The sequence below is a fragment of the Pantherophis guttatus genome, chromosome 17 (genome assembly GCF_059756535.1).
Source record: "Pantherophis guttatus breed Tessera chromosome 17, ASM5975653v1, whole genome shotgun sequence".
In the NCBI taxonomy this organism is placed as follows: domain Eukaryota; kingdom Metazoa; phylum Chordata; class Lepidosauria; order Squamata; family Colubridae; genus Pantherophis; species Pantherophis guttatus.
In genome coordinates, this window is record NC_142079.1 from 4,356,748 (window position 1) to 4,381,850 (window position 25,103).

At 45.8% G+C, this 25,103-nt stretch overlaps 1 protein-coding gene across 1 annotated transcript in view; it reads right to left on the minus strand.

Annotated features, from left to right (window-relative positions):
* Nucleotides 1-4,931: 4,931 nt before the first annotated feature.
* The window catches only part of SRRM4 (serine/arginine repetitive matrix 4), a 95,093-nt gene continuing 74,921 nt past the window's right edge, over nucleotides 4,932-25,103 (minus strand). Inside the window, exons 6-13 of the mRNA XM_087880548.1 lie at nucleotides 24,693-24,743; nucleotides 23,076-23,165; nucleotides 21,260-21,428; nucleotides 13,045-13,379; nucleotides 11,848-12,039; nucleotides 9,225-9,335; nucleotides 8,748-8,894; nucleotides 4,932-7,743 (exon numbers count right to left, since the gene is read on the minus strand). Coding sequence (XP_087736674.1) covers nucleotides 7,446-7,743; nucleotides 8,748-8,894; nucleotides 9,225-9,335; nucleotides 11,848-12,039; nucleotides 13,045-13,379; nucleotides 21,260-21,428; nucleotides 23,076-23,165; nucleotides 24,693-24,743 — 1,393 coding nt within the window. The 3' untranslated portion in view covers nucleotides 4,932-7,445. The remainder of the gene's footprint in view (nucleotides 7,744-8,747; nucleotides 8,895-9,224; nucleotides 9,336-11,847; nucleotides 12,040-13,044; nucleotides 13,380-21,259; nucleotides 21,429-23,075; nucleotides 23,166-24,692; nucleotides 24,744-25,103) is intronic.

A 25,103-nucleotide genomic window follows, 5' to 3' on the forward strand; every position in this document is an offset into this window, starting at 1 on the left:
CAAAAAATCCCTAGCGTTAATGGATCAAAAACGGGGGGGCTCGCAGCGGCTCACAAGGTTAGAACACGCTGGGCTGACGATTGACAATCTCGTGTTCGAGACCCCGTTGCTGCTGTGGGGCGGGGTGAGTTCCCGCCACATGCTCCAGCTTTTGCTGACTCAGCAGTTTGAATGCAAGGCAACCACAGGTGGATTAAAGGCTAATACTTTGGTGGGCAACTTCACAGGGACATGGAAGGTACCCCCAACTGGATGTGCCTCGTGCAATGGTGGTGGTATCACCTGGCAAATCCTTTTGTGTACTTCCGACACAAAAGAATTGGTATGGATCAAAATCAATGGCTCGTATGTCTTCAGAGATTTCCTTCCTTCCTTCCTTCCTTCCTCCCCCCCTCTTATATTTTTCTTTATCTCTTTCAATTTTTCTTTCTATCTCTTAATCCTTCCTTCCTCCCCCTCTTCTCCCCCTCCCTCCCTCTCTCCCTCCCTTCCTCTCTCCCCCTTTCTTTCCTTCCTTCCTCCTTCCTCCCTCCCTTTCTTCCTCCTTTCCTCTCTTTCCCCCTCCCTCCCTTCCATCCTCCATTTTCCTCCCTTCCCCCCTCTCTCTCTTCCTTCCTTCCTCCTTCCCTCCCTCCTCCCTTTCCTTTCTTCCTTTTCCTTTCTTCTTTCCATTCTTCTGTCCTCCCTCCCTTTCGTTCTTCCTCCTTCCCTCTCTCTCCCCCTCCTTCCCTTCTATCCTCCCTGCTTTCCTTCCTTCCTTCCTTCCTTCCTCCCTTTCCCTCCCTCCCTCTCCCTTCCTTCCTCCTTCCTTCCCTCCCTCCCTCCCTTTCCTTTCCCTTTCTTTCCATCCTTCCTTCCTCCCCCTACCCTCCTGTCCCTCCCTCCCCTTCTTCATTATTACCGTCCAAAATTGCTGTTCTTTTATCTTATTAAAGCTCCAGTCACTTCCACTTGTCACCTTTCTGAGTAGACTTCCGTAAGCTTCCGTGGAACTTATAGCTATTAATTATTCAGAATTAGGTTTATTGTATTTAATCAGAGCGCTACCCGTTGACGAAAATAATAACACATTTCAAATGGGAACATCCGCTTCCCACAACACTTTCCACAGACCATTTCATTCCTTTCGAGTTAATCAGATATGCTCACCGCCAATATCTACCTGGACCCATCTAGGATTAAGCCGTAATAAATTTGTTCCTCTCCAATTTTACTTTGCAGCTTAAATGGCTTACTGGAATGCAGATTCTTCCGCCTGCCTGCAGATCTCAAAGGTGCCTTAATTTTATTTTCTTTTATTATTATTTTTTTAAATTCCACTGTTTGAAATGCAGGGAAGGATACCGAGTCCCAGTTAATATCTTTTGCATTGACCTCCTTTTCTCCCCAAAAAATCCATTTCATTAGACCCTTTTAAAAAATAAAGATTCGCTCGAGCAGAATTTGAATCTGATGGATTACGCGGATGACCTCATCGGATTCCTTCGGTAAAGTCTGCCAATTCTTGAAGATGTTTTTCGACCTCGGTGGCTTGATCTACAGCCCTGGGACTTTCTGATGACTCTCATCCAAGAACGAACCGAATTTGACAACATTTAGTTTTTCCGAAATCAGCCGAGCAGGGGCGGGTAGACACTTACCTTTGCTACCAGTTCGCAAATGTGAGCGCAGGGCAGAGCGTCAAAAACGGGATGTGATGACATCCGGGCGGGTGAGTGGAGCCTCCCTCAGCTGCCGCTACCAATTCGCCCGAACCAGATAGAACTGTCGGAATACCACCACTGCAGCTGAGGTCAGCTAAGTTCTCTGTCACCAAGAACTTTTAAAAGACATAAAATGAAGCTGGGGAAAAAAAGAGACCGTTTCCGACTAGAACACTAGCGAGTTTCATCTCGCAGGAACGTATTTTTTGAAGATCTTTCAAGTCAACATTGACGTCTAGTGACACCCTGTACTGATCCCTACAGGTTTTTTGGCAAGGGTTAGGGTTAAGGTTAGGGTTTCCGGAACCATAGCGTGCCGAACAGAATGAATTTGCAATCTAGGCGGTCAGGATTGGATTGGGTGCTGAGTACAGGAGTATCAAACTCAATTTCATTGAGAGCCGCATCAGGGTTGTGTTTGACCTTGGAGGGGGGGGCAGAGGGGGCATGGTCAGCTTGACGTCACTCGTGTTGGGGGCGCCTGTGGTGGCCCGAGCGCTCTGCCAGCAAAAACGGGCTCCCGAGCAACGGCTTCCTATAACCCTCTGCCAGTGAAAACGGAGCTTGAGAGGGCCGCCGGTGGCCCTCCCGAGCAAGTGGTGGGATTAAAATAATTTAACAACTGGTTCTCTGCCCTAATGATTGGCTGGGTGGGTGTGGCCAGGGTGGGCGTGACCTGGGGAAGTGACAGGCAGCATTCGGCCTCCTGCACCCCCCTGGGAGCAAAAATGGGCTGCGGTGGGGGGGCGTCACCAGTGGTGGGTTTCAAATTTTTTTACTACTGGTTCTGTGGGTGTGGCTTGGTGGGTGTGGCAGGGAAAGGATACTGTAAATTCTCCATTCCCTCCCCAATCCAGTGGAAGGTTACTGCAAAATCCCCATTTCCTCCTGATCAACTGGGACTCGGGAGGCAGAGAATAGATGTGGGCAGGGCCAGTCAGAATTTTTACTACTGGTTCTCCGAACTACTCAAAATTTCCACTACCGGTTCTCCAGAACTGGTCAGAACCTGCTGAAACCCACCTCTGGGTGCCTCCACCCCGTTCTCGGTTTTGGGCCTAGTAGGCCTCCCTGCATTTACCTGGGATCCAAGACAGGGCGTGTGGGGACTGCTGGAAGGGGAGGGGAGGAGCGGAGCAGCCAGCAATTTAACAACCGGTTTTCTCGAACCGGCCTGAACCGGCTGAATCCAACCAGTGTCCCAAGCTCAATTTTTGCTGGCAGAGGCACTGCTGGCCGGTCCTTTGCTGTTTCCAGGGGAGCCCTGCGGGCCAGATCTAAGGACCCCTGTAGGCCACATCCAGCCCACGGGCCTTGAGTTCGACGCCCCTGGTCTAGTATGTGTAGATTTCCCTGACATTGTACGCTGTACCCTAAAAACAAGATAAAAATAAACATAGGATAGAAAGAGGGTGGACACCTTTCAACTTTCAGTGATGGAGAAGGCTACTGAGAATATTGTGGACAACCAAAAAAACCAACTTGCGGATCGTCGAACAAACCCAACCCAGAATTCTCATGGGAAGCACAAATTATTCCAGGTCGGACAGATTATGCAAAGATCCGGGCCTGTGAATTTCTGGGAAGGGAAAACCACATCACAGCAATGAAATATGCAGGTGTTGTTGTGTGTTTTCTTTTTCTTTTCCTTTTTTGGTTTCTTTCTTTTTTTTTTTATTGGCTCCTTTGCACGTGTTACATGAACTCCGGTGGGAAGATCAAAGAATACAGAGAGATCCAAGGTAGCATTTAAAATCGGAAGGTCGGGGGAAACCTTTGTTTTCCAGCCGCTCGGTTGCCAAGGACGAAGGCAAAACAGGAAGTGCGGTCGCTGCCCTCATTCAGTCCTTGCTCATTCATTGAAATGAATGAACTCATCGTGGGATTGTACAGTATGCCAAACAATGAGACGCTTCTAGAATGTGCTGGAAGGTGAGCCTGTTTCCTTTCCTTTCCTTTCTCTTTTTTCTTTCCTCCCTTTCTTCTTCCTTTCCTTTTCTTCTCTCCCTTTTCTTTCCTTTCTTTTTTCTTTTTCTTTCCTCCCTTTCTTCCATTCCTTCTCTCCCTTTCCTTCCCTTCCCTTCCCTCCCTTTCTTTTCTCTTTTCCTTTCCTCACTTGAGTGAGGAAAGTGAGTTTTGCAACCTTTCTTGCCACGATTGTCAAGTCCCCCGTGACTTTCTCAGGTGGCTTCCGCCAAGCAAAGTCAACGCATGGGGGTGGGGTGGGGTGGGGAGGCAGGTTTGCTAATGGCCAGATGATTCGCTGAACAATGGCAGTAGGTTGCTTAAGAATCGTAACAAAAAAGATTGTACAATTGGGCACAACTCCGATATAACCACTGCCTTGTTTAGCAATGAAAAATCTGGTTCCCATTGTGGTAGGAATATTTCTAGATTGGTAGTTTGAATCTGAGCCAGACTAGGTAAAATACTGTAAATATCTTATCTAGATAAGTATCTTATCTAGTCTAGAGCCAGAAAGATATAGGTAGTTCAGTGGCATTCAAGGGGGAATAAAGGAGAAACTTCCTAACAGTGAGGACAATTAACCAGTGGAACAGCTTGCCACAAGGAGTTGTGGGGTGTCTCAATACTGGAGATTTTTAAAGAAGAGACTGGACAACCACTTGTCTGAAATGGTTTCGGGCAGTGATGGCTAACTTTTTGCCGTTACATGCCAAAAGTGGGGGGAGTATGGGGGGTTTGCATACGTGCATGCTCACACGCATAATTCAATGCAACCCCCCCCCACACACACCTGTGTGCGTGACCCCTCTGCGCTCCCCCCGCTTTTGGCATGCGATGGCACGGTGGGCCCAGTAGGCCCGTTTTTCGCCCTCCCCAGGCTCCAGAGGCTTTCTAGAAGCCTGGGGAGGATGCAAACTGCCTTCCCCACCCGCACGGAGGCCCTCTGGAGGCCGTAAACAGCCCATTTCTTGACTTCTGGTGGGTCCGGAAGGGCCAAAAATCAGGTGGCCGGCACGCGCATGAGTGCTGGAGCTGAGCTAGGGCAATGCTCACATGCCCACAGATATGGCTCCATGTGCCACCTGTGGTGGTTTAGGGTCTCCTGCTTGAGCAGGGACAAGATGACCTCCAAAGTCCCTTCCAGCTTCTATTCCGAGTGATTGATTGAGGATCACACCTTGCCGGTGTAATGATCGCGGACTAATTCCCTGTTTGACTCCTCCCCCTGGATGCTGTAATGGTTGTAAGGATAAAAAACAGTCACAAGAAGTCACTTTTTTCAGTGATGTTTTTTTTTCACGTTGTTAAGTCAAGGAATACCTGTAGGTGTATTTTATTCGATCTCTTCTTCTTAGCTGCTTTATGGCTCCAATTATTTAAAACAGAACAGAACAAAAACAGAACAAAACAAAGAGGAGAATAGCCCTGATCACCGAGACATTGTGTCTGTTTCTTTGAGGAGAAAAAACCAACCAGGTTTGGAAGTTGGCTTAGCGGGCACTACCATTAAGCCGGGTTTTTCTTCTTTGCGTTAGATGGCGAGAAGCAGCTGCTCAAAGCAGCTGAAGAGATCGGTAGGCTGAAACGTAACTTGTGGGTCTCCAAGCCAACCAAACCTCCAAATCTTTCTGTCAGGCTTGGCGTCCGCCATCTTTTTCATTGGATCTTCAGGCCTGCCAGGTTTATTACTGTGGGAAACTGGGAGGGGGGAATTGTGTGGAGCATGGGTGATATAGATAAAGGTTCCCCTCACGCATATGTGCTAGCTGTTCCCGACTCTAGGGGGCGGTGTGCTCATCTCCGTTTCAAAGCCGAAGAGCCAGTGCTGTCCGAAGACGTCTCCGTGATCATGTGGTCGGCATGACTCAACGCCAAAGGCGCACGGAACACTGTGACCTTCCCGCCAAAGGTGGTCCCTATTTTTCTACTTGCATTTTTTAGCTGCTTTCGAACTGCTAGGTTGGCAGAAGCCGGGACAAGTCACGGGAGCTCACCCTGTTACGCGGCGCTGGGGATTCGAACCGCCGAACTGCCGAACCTTTCGATCGATAAGCTCAGCGTCTTAGCCAGTGAGCCACCGCATCCCGATGATATATAATAACATTCCTTTCTCAGAAAGTCAAGGACATCTTGCCCTGCACCTGGAGGGGTGTGACTGGGAAGCATCTCCAGTTGGAGATTGGACCACATGATGGACATGTGGGTGATTGGCAGGGACTTGGACTTTCTTTTGGGTGGGGAAAACCTGGAAACTTTCAGATTCGGTTTTTTTCCAGACGTGCCAATATGACATCTCTTAATAAAATGGAACTTTGAGGAACTTCAAGCCTCGGAGTTTTCTTTCATTGAGGGTGTTCCTTGGAACCCTGATAACAACATAACAATACTAAAACAAAAAGCAAAAATGCAATAAATTAAAAATCGATAATGGCAGTGCCACCATTTTCTGCTCATTCCAACAGAATGGTCGAGCTAATAAATAATGAATAAATAACGGAATAGAAAACAAAGCTGAATTGACAGAGCAAAGAGAGGGATTGTTAGGTGTCCCTGGAGTAGCCCCTCTAAGTAAGGTCCTCCTTTTGGGGTGGGTGGGCTAGACCTCGGTGGCTTGACTCGTTGGGAGAAGGTGGTAAGGTATGTATTTATTTGGCCCTCTGGCCTTGAAATATAGGTAGGTAGTCCTCGACTTACAACCCCCAATGGGTCCAAATATCCATCGCTAAGTGAGACAGTGGTTACGTGAGTTTTGCCCTTCTTCCCGCAACCGTTCAGGGAAACTCTGCAAGTTGTTCACTTAGTGACATGGTTGTTAAGGGAATCTGGCTTCCCTATTGTCAGAAGGTCGCAAAAGGGAATCACATGACCCCGGGATGCTGCAACCGTCATAAATATGAACCAGTGGCCAAGTAACCGAATTTGGATCACAAATGGTTGTAAGTGTGAAAAAATGGTCGTAAGTCACTTTTTTCCAATACCGTCGTAACAGTCACTGAACAAACTGTTGTAAGTTGAGGACTACCTGTAGAGAGCTAGTCGGTGGGAGGCAGGTGGGAAGGGAACGGATGACATATATCCCGTATGGCTCAGACATTCTGGGGCTTGCACGGAAGGACATCCTTCCTAGCATGAAGGAGAAGTTGAGAGGTTTCCACCTTTCCATTTCTGTAGAAGAACCAGAGACATCTTCTCGGTGGTCTCCTCCATTGACCCAATGAGCTTGCCACCCCACTCCCCAAAAAATCAATAGTATTTCTCGCTTGGCCCTACATTGTTCCATGCCACCCCCACCCAAAGAGGTTCCGTTGACGCAAAAAGAAGCGAAGCCGCAGACCGAGAGTTTGGTGGAAACGCGACCACAACCAGAGTGAGGGCCAGAAGACGGGGACCACATGACATTGGAAAGGGAGGTCTTCCTTTCAGACTTTGCCCCTACCCCAGGCAATGATAGGCTACATGATTCCAAGAACTTGATGGATGGAGGATCATCTGGAGAAGATTGTCCCTTTGGGTGGGTCCCTTTCCACAAACCGAAGGCCGGCGTGTGGTGGAAACGCAACCACAAGCAGAGTGAGGGCCAGAAAAATGTCTACAACGGGGACCGCATGACATTGGAAAGGGGAGGTCTTCCATTTAGACGTTCCCCCCTACCCCAGGGCCATGGTAGGCTACATGATTCCAAGAACTTGATGGATGGAGGATCATCTGGAGAAGGTTGTCCCTTTGGGTGGGTTGGAGTAGAGGCAGATGATTGCAATCCACAACGCAGGGCGGCTACGAACGCCGCAAACTGTCATAGCTGCCCACCGAGGCAGAACTGTGGCTGCTGCTGCTGCTGCTGCTTCGGCTACTACTTCGCGGACGGCTTCTCCCTCCGCTACTCCGGCTTCGGCTGCTCTTGGCGTAACTACTCCAACTCCGGCTGCAGCTGGTCCTATCGCTGGAGTAACTGCGGCTCCGGGTTGGAGAGTAACCGAGACAGCTGTATCCTGAGGAGTAAACGCTCGAACTGCCGGGAGAGGAGGAGGAGGAAGGACTCGGTCTATAGTAAGGGATGGGGCGCTTTCGGGCACTGGAGAGGGAAAATCGAGAGGGAGGGGGAGAGAGGCGTGAGATTTATGTCCACTGTTCCCTTTCTATCCTTTCTTTACAAATAGGAAACACAACACACCCCAGATGTTCCTGCTGTCTTGGTTTTGCTGAAAACAAGGGAAAAGATTGAAGTTGTGATTTATGGGTTATCTTTTCCTTTCCTTTCCTTTCCTTTCCTTTCCTTTCCTTTCCTTTCCTTTCCTTTCCTTTCCTTTCCTCTCCTTTCCTTCTTTCCTTTCCTTTCCTTCCCTTCCCTTCCCTCCCTTTCTTTTCTTTTTTCTTTTTCTTTCCTCCCTTTCTTCTTCCTTTCCTTCTCTCTCTTTCCTTTCTTTTTTCTTTTCTTTTTCTTTTCTTTCCTCTTTTCCTTTCCTTTCCTTTCCTTTCCTTTCCTTCCCTTCCCTTCCCTTCCCTTCCCTTCCCTTCCCTTCTATTTTCCATTTCCTTCCCTCCTGTAAAATTATATTACACTGTTGTATTGTTTGTGTTTTTTACTTGTTTGTATTTGTATTTGTATTTTCTTTTTCTTTTTTCCTTTTTTATTTGTGTTTTTTAAAGTTGGAAAATGTTCAATAAAAACTATTTTAAAAAAAAGGAAAATAGGTAGTAGATAGTAGATAGATAGATGGATGGATGGATGGATGGATGACAGGTAAACAGTAAATAGAAAGATGAAAGATAGATAGATAGATAGATAGATAAAGAGAGAGAGAGATAACAATAGATTTAGATTTATAGACTGCTTCACAGGGCTTCCCAGCCCTCTCTAAGCGGTTTACAGAATCAGCCTATTGCCCCTAACAATCTGGGTCCTCATTTTAACCACCTCTAAAGGACGGAAGGCTGAGTCAACCTTGAGCCTGGTGAGATTCGAACTGCCAAATTGCAGGCACCGGCAGTCAGCAGAAGCAGCCTGCAGTCCTGCGCTCTAACCACTGCGCCACCGCGGCTCATAGGGATAGAGACAAAAGACACCCCCCCCCTCACCTGGTTATCCGCCGGGCTTCCAAGTGGCTGGGAGAATCTCTCCGACGCTTCCTCATGGGGGAATAGCATTGTTTGCGGCGGTGACGGCCCTGATGCCGGTGGGACTCCTTCCCACTGGAGCCGTAACTGTGATCTTGTTCACGACCTCTGAGAAAAGACATTTCCAGGAAGGTTAAGCGCCGTCTTGATGACGGGGTTGGGAACCAAGATTGCTGAACCCAGATTGTGCAGATCTAACTCTAAAAATGTGGTTTGTATACTTGGCTGAATGACAGGTCATCCTCAATTTACGACCACAATGGAGCCCCAGAGTTTTGTGGCTACGCGAGACAGTCTTTTTGCTTAGGGCATCCTCTGAATGGGATTCCCCTTCAGTTTACAATAATCCAGGGTTGAATTCTGCAAGGTAGATCCCAGGGCACTGGGTGGATTTCCAGCCGGGGGGGTAGGGTGGGGGTCAGGGATGTTTAGACCTACCGGCCAGGCTTATATTGAGAATAGCTGGGGCTGCGTCGGGATCTTGAATTCCTGCCTCCAGTCGCTCTCTTGCAGGACTTAGGGGAGTAACTGGGAGAACGGGAAGAGAGTCTGAGAAGAGAAGAGGGGTTTAAGAGAGTATGGAGAAAAGCAGGGATTTGCTTCTGGTCCAGACTGGTCCTTTCCTTTCTTCCTGCGTTACACTCTCCCTCTCTTCTTCCCTCTCTCCCTCCCTTCCTTCCTCTCTTAGCCCTCCCTCCTGCCTTTCCTTCTTCCTTCCTCTCCATGGAATACCTTCCTTCCTTCCTTCCCTCCCCCCTCCCTCCCTTCCACCTTCCTTCCTCTCCATGGAATTCCTTCCTTCCTTCCTTCCTTCCTTCCTTCCTTCCTTCCTTCGTTACACCCTCCCTCTCTTCTTCCCTCCCTCCCTCCCTTCCTCTTTTAGCCCTCCCTCCCTCCTTTCCTTCTTCCTTCCTCTCTATGGAATACCTTCCTTCCTTCCTTCCTTCCTGCATTACACCCTCCCTCTCTTCTTCCCTCCCTCCCTCCTTTCCTTCTTCCTTCCTCTCCATGGAATACCTTCCTTCCTTCCTTCCTTCCTTCCTTCCTTCCTTCCTGCGTTACACCCTCTCTCTCTTCTTCCCTCCCTCCCTCCTTTCCTTCTTCCTTCCTCTCAATGGAATACCTTCCTTCCTTCCTTCCTTCCTACATTACACCCTCCCTCTCTTCTTCCCTCCCTCCCTCCTTTCCTTCTTCTTTCCTCTCCATGGAATACCTTCCTTCCTTCCTTCCTTCCTTCCTCTCCATGGAATTCTTTCCTTCCTTCCTTCCTTCCTTAGTTACATCCTCCCTCTCTTCTTCCCTCCCTCCCTCCCTCTTTTAGCCCTCCCTCCCTCCTTTCCTTCTTTCTTCCTCTCCATGGAATATCTTCCTTCCTTCCTTCCTTCCTTCCTTCCTTCCTTCCTTCTTTCCTTCCTTAGTTACATCCTCCCTCTCTTCTTCCCTCCCTCCCTCCCTCCCTCTTTTAGCCCTCCCTCCCTCCTTTCCTTCTTTCTTCCTCTCCATGGAATATCCTTCCTTCCTTTCTTCCTTCCTTCCTTCTTTCCTGCTTTGATGAGCTAAAATGATGAGACCGAAAGCAGATTCACACATTGCATTAAATGGCTGCATGGTTTGTTTACTTCTGGTTTAGTAGATATGCAAATCCACCCACATTATATGCAAATCAGACCATTACTTCTTGGTCACCAAACTGTGACTTAAAAGCCCCTTTGTAGGATTATGCTTATATAAACGTGCTTGTTTCTGCCAGGTTATTCAAAATTCTTGGCAAATCTGGTTTACTGTGATGTGCACAACAGGTTTAGCCGTTTGCGGATGGCCGAGAAAAAGAAACGCTTCTGATTTTACAGGGAGAACCCCAAAGGCAGCGAGAGGTTAGAACGTAAGCAGTTTTTGCAACTGGGGAAGAAATTCTGGAAAGAATTTTTACAATTGAAGGCAATAAATGCATACAACACAGGTTGAATTGCGAGTCTCTGAGATTGGTTGTTGTTTTTGTTTGCAGGCATTTCATTACCTGACTAAATAACATCATCCATGTGAGGGAAGGAGGGCTTTGCTGCTCCCTGTTTATCTACAGGCCCTGCCAATGATGGTGGTGGTATGTTTTTTCCAGTGGTGAAATCCAATTTTTTTTTTACTACCGGTTCTGTGGGCGTGGCTTGGTGGGCGTGGTGTGGCTTGGTGGGCGTGGCTTGGTGGGCATGGCAGGGGAAGGATACTGCAAAATCCATTCCCACCCCACTCCAGGGGAAGGATACTGCAAAATCCCCATTCCCTCCCCGCTCCAGGGGAAGGATACTGCAAAATCTCCATTCCCTCCCCGCTCCAGGGGAAGGATACTGCAAAATCCCCATTCCCTCCCCGCTCCAGGGGAAGGATACTGTAAAATCTCCATTCCCTCCCCGCTCCAGGGGAAGGATACTGCAAAATTCCCATTCCCTCCCCACTCCAGGGGAAGGATACTGCAAAATCCTCATTCCCAACCCACTCCAGGAGAAGGATACTGCAAAATCCCCGTTCCCACCCCACTCCAGGGGAAGGATTCTGCAAAATCCTCATTCCCTCCGGGGAATGTGGCCGGCATGACTCAATGCCAAAGGCGCATGGAACACTGTTCCCTTCCCACCAAAGGTGGTCCCTATTTTTTCTACTTGCATTTTTTACCTGCTTTCGAACTGCTAGGTTGGCAGAAGCTGGGACAAGGAATGGGAGCTCACCCCATTACGCGGCGCTAGGGATTCGAACCACTGAACTGCCGACCTTTCGATCGACAAGCTCAGCATCTTAGCCACTGAGCCACCGCATCCTTCCCTAGAGTAGTTAAGGCACTAAGCTAGAAAGCTGGAGACTGTGAGTTCTAGTCCCATCTCAGCCATGAAAGCTAACTGGATGACATTGGGCCAACCTCCAGGAGATGACGAGTTCTAGTCCCAATGTTGCTGTGGTAGGAAAAATTGGAGGAGGTAGATATGTGTTCACCGCCACGAGTTATTCGTAAAAATAAGAAAGGCAGGGTGCAAATAAATTAAATAAACAAATTACCCAGCAGATTACTCACCTTGATTTTGAGGAACAACAAGACGGGCTTGGTGAAGATCTGCGTCCCACAGAGTGGCTAGAGTCCAGAGATGACCTGCTAGAAGGAGATACATTTCGAAGACATGGCTGAAGTAGAGAACTGGAAAATGGTGGCAAGACAATGTTGGCCTTTTTCTTTCCGAGAGGCTGAAGAGACGGCCAAGGCTCTCCACTGAAAAGAGAAGGTTTTCCAGAAAGGACAGTGATTCTAGATGGCCGGAGACCTGTGAGGATGTACATCTTTTACAAGACACACAGCTTTCAAAAACAGAGGAGAAAAAACATCTTTCTCCTTCTGTCCTGGATGGTTTTTACAGAGGCACGCTTGAGAGGGTTTTAACAAATTGTGTCACTGTTTCATTTGGTGGCAGCAGTGCCTCACATAGAAAGTCCCTACAGAGAGTGGTGAGGACAGCGGAGAAGATTACAGGAAGCTCGTTTCCTGTTATTCAGGATATTGCTTAAAAGTGCTATGTGTTTAGAGCTCGAAGCATCATTTCGACCCCACACACCCACTTTTCTGTCTGTTTCTGTTGCTCCCCTCTGGGAGGAGGTTTCAAAGTATCTCTAGCAGGACTACCAGATTCTGAAACAGCTTTCTTCCCTATGCCATCCATCTGGTAAACTCACAAGATTCGTTTTTCTCTCCATGTACATGGATACATTAATTTAATTATTTAAAATAAAATTCAAAAAAATATTTTAAGTTTTCTCATTCACATTTCATTTTTGTCCCTCCTTTGGCATCCTTTCTTTAACAATTCTATTCCACCACCGGCCCACGGGATGCTTAGATCTGGCCCTCAGGGCTGCCCTGGAAACAGCAAAGGACTGGTCCGCGGTGCCTCTGCCAGTGAAAATGGAGCTCGGGAGGGCTGCCGGCGGCCCTCCCGAGCTCCGTTTTTGCTGGCAGAGGGTTGCAGGAGGCCGTTTCAGCTGAAAACGGAGCTCAGGTGCCCGTTTTCGCTGGCTGAGCGCTCGGGCGCACCACAGGTGCCCCCAATACAAGTGACATCGAGCTGGTCATGCCCACCCAGGCTCCCTGAGGTCAAACACAACCCTGATGGGGCCCTCAATGAAATTGAGTTTGATATGCCTGTCATAGAGCCTCACCAAGAGTCAGACACGACTGAATGGCTAACATCCTCGTCACCTCCTGAAGAAAACTATTACTTACTTTTGATCTTTGCACAGATCCTGGGGAGACGGACTCGGCTCTTCTAAAACCACTCCTTTGGATTGGGAGCTGTAGCTGTGCAGTGAATTCCCCGAATCGGGACTGCTGACACTGCTGGCCTTCCCGGAAGAGAAGGCCTGGCCGAAGCCATCGGGGGCTTCATCCTTGGTTTCTTGGCTGCCTTTTGACCTGGATGTGCTGGTCTGAACGGAAGGAGGGGAAGAGGTTGCATTGCCCGAATCGTATTCGTGAGCATCTCCGTTCTCTTTGATTTGGTTGCCCAACTGGCCCGCTGTTTTTTTAAAGAGGCCAGTTGCAGACCTGGAATTTGAGATCTGTAACCAAAAAGAGACATGTTTTGCCAGGATTTAATTCTCGGACCCACAAAAAGAAAAGACAAATCCCTCCCAAAAAATTGGGTGGTGTGTGTAAGACGTTGGGCTCTATTTACTTGCTTGACCAATTCACCCTTTTTATTTTTGTTATTCTGGTGTTTTTGTTCTTATTTACCATTAGGATTCTATCTGTAATCTAAGGCAAAGAAGGAAGAAAGTTACAAGGTAAGAAACAGAAATAAAGAAAGGAAGAAAGAAAGAAAGAAAGAAAGAAGAAAGAAAGAAAGAAGAAAGGAAGGAAGGAAGAAAAAGAAAGGAAGGAAGGAAGGGAAAGAAAGAAAGAAAGAAAAAAGTTTGAACTCAAATCACATCTACCTAAAAGAAAGAAATGCATATGTCGCTGTCTTTTTTTTTCTCTCTCCCCCAGATATAATCGGAAAGTTTTTAAATTTTTTAAAAAGTTTTTAAATCATGCAAAGAATATTAATAGCATGCGGTCCATGTTGACGGAAAAGTGACTCTGTATAATTTTTTTATAAGGTAGAAATCAGAGGAGGTTAAGAAAATGTAAGAAAAACCAAAAGAGACAAAAAGAAGCAATAGAAATAGATTGTCACAGGAAAAAAAAAGACATCCAGTTGTAGAAATTAGACAAAATGGTACAAAAATCCTACTGGCGCCATCCAGGCAAATTTGTGTGTTTCTGTTGTTCTATTCAAACTGAACAATTGTCTGAATGCTTGAATCAATCATGGTTAAACTGTAGCCCAGTTTGCCAGGTCTATATTCTGTCAGCCCTCCAAAGTAGACAGGTCAGGAACTAACTTTCTTTGTATGAGCCTGTAATCCCTTGCTCCAAGGTGAGGTCAGGGCAACTGAATAGAGCTGAGCATTTCCTGGCCGGTTGCCCTTCCTGATGTCTATGCGGAGTTCACAGCAGAAATTTTCTCATTGCTCATTCTGACAGAGAAACACCTGTCGCCCCCTAGGATTGAACTCTCAACTTTCTGAGTGAGAGGCAAGTGCAGGGCCCACACGGAGGCTCTGGGAGGGCAAAAAACAGGCCTCCCGGAAGTTTGGAAACGGGCCTGTGTCTGGCCTCCATAGGGCCCCTAGGGCCCGGGGGAGGCTGTTTTCGCCCTCCTAGAGGCTTGAAGAAAGCCTCTGGAGCCTGGGGAGGGCAAAAAACAGGCCTACTGGAAGTACAGAAACAGGCCCGTTTCCGGCCTCCGGAGGGGCTCCGGAGCGCAGAGGAGGCCATTTTCGCCCTCCCAGAGGCTTGAGGATAGCCTCCAGAGCTTGGGGAGGGCAAAAATGTCCCCCCACCCTGGTGCACGCTGGCCACGCGGCACCAAGTAGGCCACACTTACCACGGCCACGCCCACCCAGCAACCGGCCAGAGAAGCAGGTGCTAAAATTTTTGAATCCCACCCCTGGATGATAACCTCTGGGACAGAATATGACTTTTTAGAAAGGAAATAAAGAAAACCTAGCTCACAAATGACGTTAATTTTTTTTTTTACATCATAACTAAAAACAGAGAGAGCGAGACAGAGAGAGAGAGAGAAAAGAGGAAGAGAAGGAGAGAGAGAAAGAGAGAGAAAGAGAGAGAGAGGGAGGGAGGGAAACAAAATAAGGAAAACCAAACCAATTAAAAATTAAAATTTCCTTTTTAGAGAAAGAAGGCAGACATAGATGGCTGTGTGTATCCCCCTGGTAGAATATTTCTGCGTGACCTCTAATAATTAATATCCTGACAGCTTGCGGTTAGCATTCACTTACCAAGCAAGACTTCCTCCTTTAGTAGGTAAGGTGTAAGAAAAAGGGAAGATTGGGGAACGTAAGTCCATGGTTAGAGTTTTAAATTACAAGAGAGATTTAAAAAAAAAAAAAGAATGAAAATCAAATGTCAACCCCTCTCTCTTTCTTTCTTTCTCTCTTCTGTTCGACCAATCAAGTATTTGCTTTTTATTTTTATTTTTTAATATTCTACTTTTTTTTTCTTTCAAATCCTCTCAAATTCCTCCAGTCTAATGGATCCCAAGTCCAAGATCTTTAATGCAAAAATTAAAAAAACAAAAAAAACAAAACAAAAAAATTCCCAGCAAATCAAAGATTTGAAAACAGAACAACACAAAATGTAGGATTCATTCATTCATTCATTCATTCATACATACATAGAACAAATGCTATTCATTCAACAAACATAGACGCTGCATTTATTTCCATGTTAATGTGATAACCCAGTTCAGATTTTCCTCGTTTGTGAAAACACTTTCCCCTTGTTTTTATTTTATTTTATTTATTATAATTTATCAAACAGACACAAAAACAGGAATACTATATAAATACAATGACAGGGACGATGGCACATTAGTGCGCTTATGCACGCTCCCTTTACGGACCTCTGAAGTATGAAATGAGTTCCACGGAATTTGTCAATTTGTGACTAAAACTGTGAAAATTTGTAGCTGAGACAACTGAATCAGGTAGAGCATTTCCGACTTTGACAACTCTATTACAAAAATCGTATTTTTTACAGTCAAGTTTAGAACGATTTACATTGAGTTTAAAGCAGTTGTTTGCACGCGTATTATTGCGATTAAAAGAGAAAAAAAATCATTTGCAGGTAAAACATGACTACGTACAATTTTGTACGCAATATCTAAGTCCGACCGCAAGTGACGCAGTTCCAAGTTATCCAAACTGAGAATTTCGAGCCCAGTAGCATAGGGAATTCTTTTATGTACAGAATGAGGGTAGAACAAGAAGCAACGGGTGGAAACTAATCCAGGAGAGAAGCAATTTAGAACTAAGGAGGGATTTCCTGACAGTTAGAACAATTAATCAGTGGAACGACTTGCCTCCAGAAGTTGTGAATGCTCCAACACTGGAAGTTTTAAAGAAGATGTTGGAGAACCATTTGTTTGAAGTGGTGTAGGGTTTCCTGCCTAAGCAGGGGGTTGGACTAGAAGACCTCCAAGGTCCCTTCCAACTCTGATATTCTATTCTATTCTATTCTATTCTATTCTATTCTATTCTATTCTATTCTATTCTATTCTATTCTATTCTATTCTATTCATTTTCTATATTCTATTCTATTCCATTCCATTCCATCTTCCTTCCTTCCTTCCTTATTCTATTCTATTCTATTCTATTCTATTCTATTCTATTCTATTCTATTCTATTCTATTCTATTCTATTCTATTCTATTCTATTCCATTCCATTCCATTCCATCTTCCTTCCGTCTTTCCTTATTCTATTCTATTCATTTTCTATATTCTATTCTATTCATTTTCTATATTCTTTTCTATCCTATCCTATCCTATCCTATCCTATCCTATCCTATCCTATCCTATCCTATCCTATTCTAGAAGAGTGCAAAGCTTTTCTCGTCAAATACTTTTGAACCCGCTCAATTGTACTAATGTCAGATATATGGTAGCAGAGGTGGGATTCAACCGGTTTGGACCGGTTCGGGCAAATTGTTTGTGGTGACCCATCCACACACCCCCTGGGCGCAATCCCATCCTATATCGCTGTGTTTTTGATGTCGCACGTATGTGTGGATGGTGCGTGAGAGCGAATTGCCGGCCACGCGTATGTGCGGATGGTGCGCACTCAAGTTTCCGGTGCTGGGTGAACCGGTAGCTACAGTATGTGAAGGGGTGTTTGGAATGGTAGGGTTTCCAAACAGTTGAACGGTAGGATGTGATTTTTAAGATGCGAGTGTGAGGTTGCGCCAGCTTCGAAGAGCCTTGAGGGATTAATTTCACTAAAAATAGCAGAAGGAAACCCAGGTAGGCACAAGACGAGCGAGCAGTCTATAATTTCAGCTCAGGTTTTAATTTGCCTCGAACGCTTTGCTCAAGAAGCAGCCGATCGGAAGAGTGTTGCTCGAGCACCATTGCGATGAGGTTTTCAATTAAGCTGAAGAACATGGTTTCCTGGGCATCGAATGGGCCCTTGGAGAAATAACGATAAATTTGTGGACTGAGACAGATGGAACCAGCCATCTCGGTTTTTCGGCAGCATCTTCTCTAATGCCTCTACTGCAGTGTTTCTCAACCTTGGCAGTTTAAGATATGTGGACTTCGATTCCCAGAATTCCCCAGCTAGTAATGCTGGGAGTTGAAGTCCACGTATGTTAAAGTGTTTCGATATCTCAGGGGCTGCCCCAAAGAAGAAGGAGTCAAGCTATTCTCCAAAGCACCTGAAGGCACTCTACTCTACTCTACTCTACTCTATTCTATTTTCCTCCTCCTTGTATTCCATTCCATTCCATTCCATTCCATTCCATTCCATCTTCCTTATTCTATTCTATTCTATTCTATTCTATTCTATTCTATTCTATTCTATTCTATTCTATTCTATTCTATTCTATTCTATTCTATTCTATTCTATTCTATTCTTCTCCTCTCCTCTCCTCTCCTCTCCTCTCCTCTCCTCTCCTCTCCTCCCCTCCCCTCCCCTCTCCATTCCATTCCATTCCATTCCATTCCATTCCATTCCATTCCATTCCATTCCATTCTATTCTACCCTATCCTACCCTACCCTACCCTACCCTACTCTCTCTCCTCCTCCCTCCTTCCCCCTCCTCCTTGTATTCCATTCCCTTCCATTCCATTGTCTGGCTCCTCCTACCACACATTTCAGTCCCGCCCAACAAGTACCTCCCAAGTCAATGGGGAAGCCAGATTCACTTAACAACCGTGTTCCTAACTGAACAACTGCAGTGATTCACTTAACAACGGTGGCAAGAAAGGTCATAAAATGGGGCAAAACTCATCTAGCCACTGGAAATTTGGGGCTCAATTGCGGGCTGTAAGTTGAGGACTACCCGTACAGCTTATGAAAGGAGCATTGTCGTCCACTTTTCACACCGAAATGGTTGATTGTTTAAAGAATATAAAAAATCATTTACAGGGATCTTAAGTCTGAAGTGAGTTGCGTTCCATGGGAACATTCATGTCGTGGTTGACAAAGTCAGACTGGCAGCTGGGACTGATTGAAGCCTTCTTCTTTTAAATACCCCCCTCGTTTATTTTTAATTAACTCAGAAGTTCTACCTTGGAGTGCGAACGTATCAGGAAGATACGGTGAAAGCTGGAATGATAATAAAGACTTCAGATCAAGTGTGGCTTTTAAGGGCTTAAGGGACATAATCGTGTCGTTTCTTTGGCTGCGAGAGGGAAATGATTTGTCACTGTTTTCTTGGTGATTTTTTAAAAAAATAACATGGTAGTTGAGCCAACAGCGCCAACATTATCTACTTATCTCCCATCCAAATACTGACCGGGCCTGACCCTACATAGCTTCCAAGCTCAGGCAAAGACATTTACCACCACCTGATGATGTCAGAGTAATATTTATTCCAACAAGGGTAAACTAAAGCCGTAATGGCGAACCTCTGGCACGCGTGCCAGAGGTGGCACGCAGGGCCCTCTCTGTGGGTACACGTGCCATCGCCAGTTGCTCTTCTGGTTTCTGAAAAACATGGCCCCAAAACAGCCTGAAAATGGCCCAAAACACCCCCCCCAAATGGCCTGAAAACAGCCTGAAAAACAGCCAAAAACAGGCCATTTTTCGGCTCACTCTAGGGGAAGGATACTGCAAAATTCCCATTCCCTCCCCATTCCTGGGAGGAGGATACTGCAAAATCTCCATTCCCGCCCGACTCTGGGGCCAGCCAGAGGTGGTATTTGCTGGTTCTCCGAACTACTCAAAATTTCCGCTACCGGTTCTCCAGAACCTGTCAGAACCTGCTGGATTTCACCTCTGGGTGCAGGTATATGTTTTACATATGTATATCACATATTTATAGTGTATGTGTGTTGTGTATGGGGATGGGTAGATATATATTTAACATCCAGCTGCCTGCAATTACTGCGAGTTCAATTCTCACCAGGCTCAAGGTCGACTCAGCCTTCCATCCTTTCTAAGGTAGGTAAAATGAGGACCCAATTTGTGGGGGCAATAAGCTGACTTTGTATAAATATACAAAAGGATGAAGGCTATTGCTTAGCGCATTGTAAACCACCCTGAGTCTCCGGAGAAGGGCGGCATATAAAAATAAATAAATAAATAAATAAATACTTTCTTTTGAGAACAGAATTTCATTTTTAATGTGTGCCAGTGTGCACACAGTAAAAAAAAAAAAATGACAATAAGGGTTATCTTATCTATCTTATCTAAAAGGGATGTTGAGCTTGAAGGCAGTCAAGGCTGCTCCACCTCTTCCCCCTCTGTCTTCCTCCCCCTCCCCATACATCGTGCTGCAATTACATTCACGGAAATGCTTCTTTTTATAGGTTTAATCTTTTACGCCTCCAAAGATTGAGAGAATGGGTGCAGAAGAGAGCCGGCAGGGATTCAGACACCGAGCAGAAGAGGTACATAAAAACACATCTCATCAAAGATCAAAGCTAGAGGCCACCACTTTCATAAATGCCTCCTCTTCATTATTCATGGTCGAGAGCATAAACCGTCTCTCCTTCTATGTCCCTCCCCAGGTGCCCAGATCCATCTTTCCTTCCTCACTTCCATCAGACGAGCAAGCAAGCAAGCCAACAAACAAACAAAAAAGTATATTTCCAATGAAGAACGTGATTTTAAACAGTATACAGTATATCACAGAAGTGAGTACGCCACCTTCACATTTCGTAAATATTTAAGTATAACTTTTCATGGGACAACACTGAAGAAATGAGACCAGGCTACAATGTAAAGTAGTGAGTGTACAGCTCAGTGGTGAAATCCAATTTTTTTTAAACTACCGGTTCTGTGGGCGTGGCTTGGTGGGTGTGGCAGGGGAAGGATACTGCAAAATCTCCATTCCCAGCCCACTCCAGGGGAAGGATCCTGCAAAATCCCCATTCCCTGCCCACTCCTAGGGGAAGGATATTGCAAAATCTCCACTCCGGGGCCAGCCAGAGGTGGTATTTGCCGGTTCTCTGAACTACTCAAAATTTCCGCTACCGGTTCTCCAGAACCTGTCAGAACCTGCTGGATTTCACCCCTGGTACAGCTTGTAGAACAGTGTAAATGTGCGTTCCCCTTAAAATAACACAACACGCAGCAATTGGTGTCTAAACTGCTGGCAACAAAAGTAGAAGAGGACTCCAGTGGCAACCTGTGAAGCTCTGGTGAACTGTATGCCCAAGAGGGTTAAAGCAGTGCTGGAAAATAATGATGGCCACACAAAATCTTGACACTTTGGGCCCCATTTGGACATTATCACTTAGGGGTGTACTCCAGGGAGGAAATCCAGCAGGTTCTGACAGGTTCTGGAGAACCGGTAGCGGAAATTTTGAGCGGTTTGGAGAACTGGCAAATACCACCTCTGGCTGGCCCCGGTGTGGGGAGGGAATGGGGATTTTGCAGTCTCCTTCCCCTGCAGTGGGGTGGGAATGGAGATTTTGCAGTATCCTTCCCCTGGAGTGTAGTGGAAATGGAGATTTTGCAGTATCCTTCCCCTGGAGTGGGGAAGGAATGGGGATTTTGCAGTATCCTTGCCATGCCCAACAAGCCACACCACGCCCACCAAGCCATGCCCACAGAATCGGTAGTAAAAAAAAATTGGATTTCACCACTGGTGTACTCATTTTTATTGCCAGCAGTTTAGACGTTAATGGCTGTGCGTTGCGTTATTTTGAGGGGATTGTACATTTACACTTCTTATACAAGCTGTGCTTTACTCACTACTTTACACTGTAGCCCAGTGTCGTTTTTTCTTTTCTGTCCCATGAAAAGATGTACTTAAATATTTTACTAAACGCGAGGGGGATGTACTCCCTTCGGTGATAATACTGTATCACAACATACCATACAAATCTCTCGAGTCCAAACTAAGGAGATTTAGTAGATAGGGGGTACTTACAAGTTCGGTGGTAGAGAGAAAGTAATTGCTCTGCAAGGGGCAGCCGAGAAAAGGGCTCCCAGCCAACTCTCCTGCATCGTTGGCGTGAGAAGTCTTCTTTGACGAGCGCCTTGGACGACCGGGTCTACCTTTACGGTTTTCATCTTGGAATCTGCTTTTCAGCCTGTGCCTGTCAAAATAAAGTTTCCTCCACTTTACATTGCAAAGACATTCTTAAATTGCACTTCCAGAGCCCGTAAAGCGAGCAGTGGCAATAGCAAGAATAATAGGGGACTAGAGGCTAAATCGTGTGACGAATGGTTGCAGGAATTGGGTACGTCTAGTTTAATGAAGAGAAGGACTAAGGGGGACATGATAGCAGTCTTCCAATATCTCAGGGGCTGCCCCAAAGAAGAGGGAGTCAACTATTCTCCAAAGCATCTGAGGGTAGAACAAGAAGCAACGGGTGGAAACTAATCAAGGAGAGAAGCAACTTAGAACTACGGAGAAATTTCCTGACAGCTAGAACAATTAATAAGTGGAACAACTTGCCTCCAGAAGTTGTGGATGCTCCAACACTGGAAATTTTAAAGAAGATGTTGGATAACTATTTGTCTGAAGTGGTGTAGGGTTTCCTGCCTGGGAAGGGGGTTGGACTAGAAGACCTCCAAGGTCCCTTTTCAACTCTGTTATTCTATTCTATTTATTCTGAGGTCCCAGGTCATTGGATGAGATCTTGAAGGAAAGATTAACGTCTACAGCTGTTTAGCTCTTCTTGGCTAGCTCAGTCTTGGTTGAATTCTCCTAATAGGTTGACATGGAACGGCTAATAATGAATTATATTTCTTGTGACACCACAACAGGGATCACTTCCAATCGTAGCTTTGTCTTCTGGTGGTCACAGCTGCTACCTTCTCCTATTATTAACATTTTCAGCAATGTTGCCACCGGAATCTGTCATTCCCAATGGATCTTCCAATGCTCTGAGGGGTTTGCTATCGCATGAGAATTATAGTTTTATTTTTTCTTTAAAAATAGGCAACATCGCACAAGGCAGAACGATGGAGCCCCCAGATTAAAAAAATAAAATAAAAATGACAGCAACTGTTGACATGGTAGCTTTGCTGGGAGGTAGACTTAGCATTCAAAAACAGGACCTTCAATGAATTTTGAGTCAATTCTCCAAAGCACCAGAAAGCAGGAGAAGAAGCAATGGGTGGAAACTAATCAAGGAGAGAAGCAACCTAGAACTAAGGAGAAATTTCCTGACAGTTGGAACAATTAACCAGTGGAACAACTTGCCTCCAGAAGTTGTGGATGCTCCAACACTGGAAATTTTTAAGAAGAGGTTGGATAACCATTTGTCTGAAGTGGTGTAGGGTTTCCTGCCTGAGAAGGGGGGCGGACTAGAAGACCTCAAAGGTCCCTTCCAACTCTGTTATTCCATTCCATTCCATTCCATTCCATTCCACTCTACCCTACCCTACCCTACCCTACCCTACCCTACCCTACCCTACCCTACCCTACCCTACCCGACTCTACTCTATTCTATTCTATTCTATTATTATTTTCTATTCTATGAATTCTGGGAAGTATTTTTTAACTCTTCAGTAAAACACCTACATATAGGCACTTCAAAGCAAGAAGATGACTCCCTTTTCCGTTTCTTCTCCTTTTATAATTCTTCTTTTGTGGAGTTTCTTATTCTTCCCTCCTCTCAGTTCATCTACTTCCGGCACGGTGGTTGAACTAAATAAAGCTCTCTTAGTACTAGCTGACTTTGCAAAACCAGGAGAATGAAGTTAGAGAATCGCGGAAAACTTGAAGATTTGCTTACCGGCTCCCGTAGCTCTCCGATGGAGAATTGGTGCTGTCCGAGCTTGAATGGTAATGATGGCGTTTGGATTTCTGTGGACGACTGCGAGAGCTTTTGAGAGAAGAAAGCAATGGAATAAAATGTAATATACCAGTGATGGCGAACCTTTTCTGCACCGAGTGCCCAAACCGGAATGCGCTGGAGCACCGGAAACCCATAAACCAGCTGGCTGGCGCAGGCATGCCTGGGTTTTTGGCCAATTTTCAGGCCATTTTCAGGCCCTTTTTTGGGCTGTTTTCAGGCCATTTTCCGGACCATTTTCCAGGCTGTTTTCATGCCAGATTTTGGGCAGTTTTCATGTTGTTTTCAGGTCGGTTTTTTGGGCTGTTTTCAGGCCATTTTGGGGGTTTTTTTCAGGCTGTTTTTCGGCTGTTTTTTGCAACCTCTTCGGCCGAAGAGGTTGTAAAAAAATGCTTTTAAAAGCCTCTGACGATCCCAGCTGAGTTGCCTGATCGCCAGAAGTTTTCTTTACTTTTTTCTCCAACCTCTTCGGCTGAAAAAATTCGGTTTAAAAAATGCTTTTAAAAGCCTCTGACGATCAGGCAACTCAGCTGGGATCGTCAGAGGTTTTTAAAAGAAAGAGGTTGTAGAAAAAATGCTTTTAAAAGCCTCTGATGATCCCAGATGAGCCGCACGGTCATCAGAGGCTTTTTTTTTAACTTTTAAAAGCATTTTTTCTGCCAAAGAGGTTGTAGAAAAAATGCTTTTAAAAGCCTCTGACGATCAGGCAACTCAGCTGGGATCGTCAGAGGCTTTTAAAAGAAAGAGGTTGTAGAAAAAATGCTTTTAAAAGCCTCTGATGATCCCAGCTGAGCCGCACGATCATCAGAGGCTTTTTTTTTACCTTTAAAAGCATTTTTTCTGCCAAAGAGGTTGTAGAAAAAATGCTTTTAAAAGCCTCTGATGATCCCAGCTGAGCCACACGGTCATCAGAGGCTTTTTTTTTTTACTTTGAAAAACATTTTTTCTGCCAAAGAGGTTGTAGAAAAAATGCTTTTAAAAATAAAATAAAAAAGCCTCTGATGATCGCACGGCTCAGCTGGGCATGGGGCAGGGGGGGCAGGGATTTTTGCTACCGGTTCTCCAAACCACCCACCACCATCGCTACCGGATTGGGCGATTCGGTCCGAACCGGGAGCATATAATTCCTGCCTACCCCTTGGGGAAACTTACAGAGAAAAAACTTAATTTAAAAAAAAATGGATAAAAATGGGCTTATAATGCCCCACCGACAGCTAGCGATGGGTAGCAGTTGGACTTTCCACGCTGCCAAATTCCCACCACATCTCCACAGGGTTCTTGGTGAGGAACCAACATGGCGAACTTAAGAGGGAGTTGTGAGGGAAGAGAAGAAACAACAACCCCCTCAAATCTCTTCAGGTTTCAAGCCAAGACGGAGATGGTTTTGAGGTAATTCTCGCCTTCGTTCACCAGCCAGGCTGGAAGAGAATCATCATCGTACACCATGGTTTCGCACAGCTTGTGTTGAACAAGCCTCCCACTCATCCATCGTGGGCGCCTGGAAAGACCGGTGCCGGTTTAGCCTACCAGACTGATGCGCACCCAGCCAGAACTTACTGCTTCTTGTGTTTTCTTCCCTCCTTCCTTTTTCTCTTGGGGCTGGAGGAACTAAATAAGAAACAGATTGATTACTTGGCTGCCTCGTCCGTCTCTCAGAGGTCCCTAGAGCGAGCAAATCTGTCCAAACGTCATTCAGTTTCTTCCTGAGGTTTTTAAGACGAGATTGGGTAAACCATTTGTCTGAAATGATGTAGGGTTTCCTGCCCAAGCAGAGGGATGGACTAGAAGACCTCCAAGGTCCCTTCTAACTCCTATTCTATTCTATTCTATTCTATTCTATTCTATTCTATTCTATTCTATTCTATTCTATTCTACTCTACTCTACTCTACTCTACTCTACTCTACTCTACTCTACTCCACTCCATTCCACTCCACTCCATTCCATTCATTTTCTATATTCTATTCTAT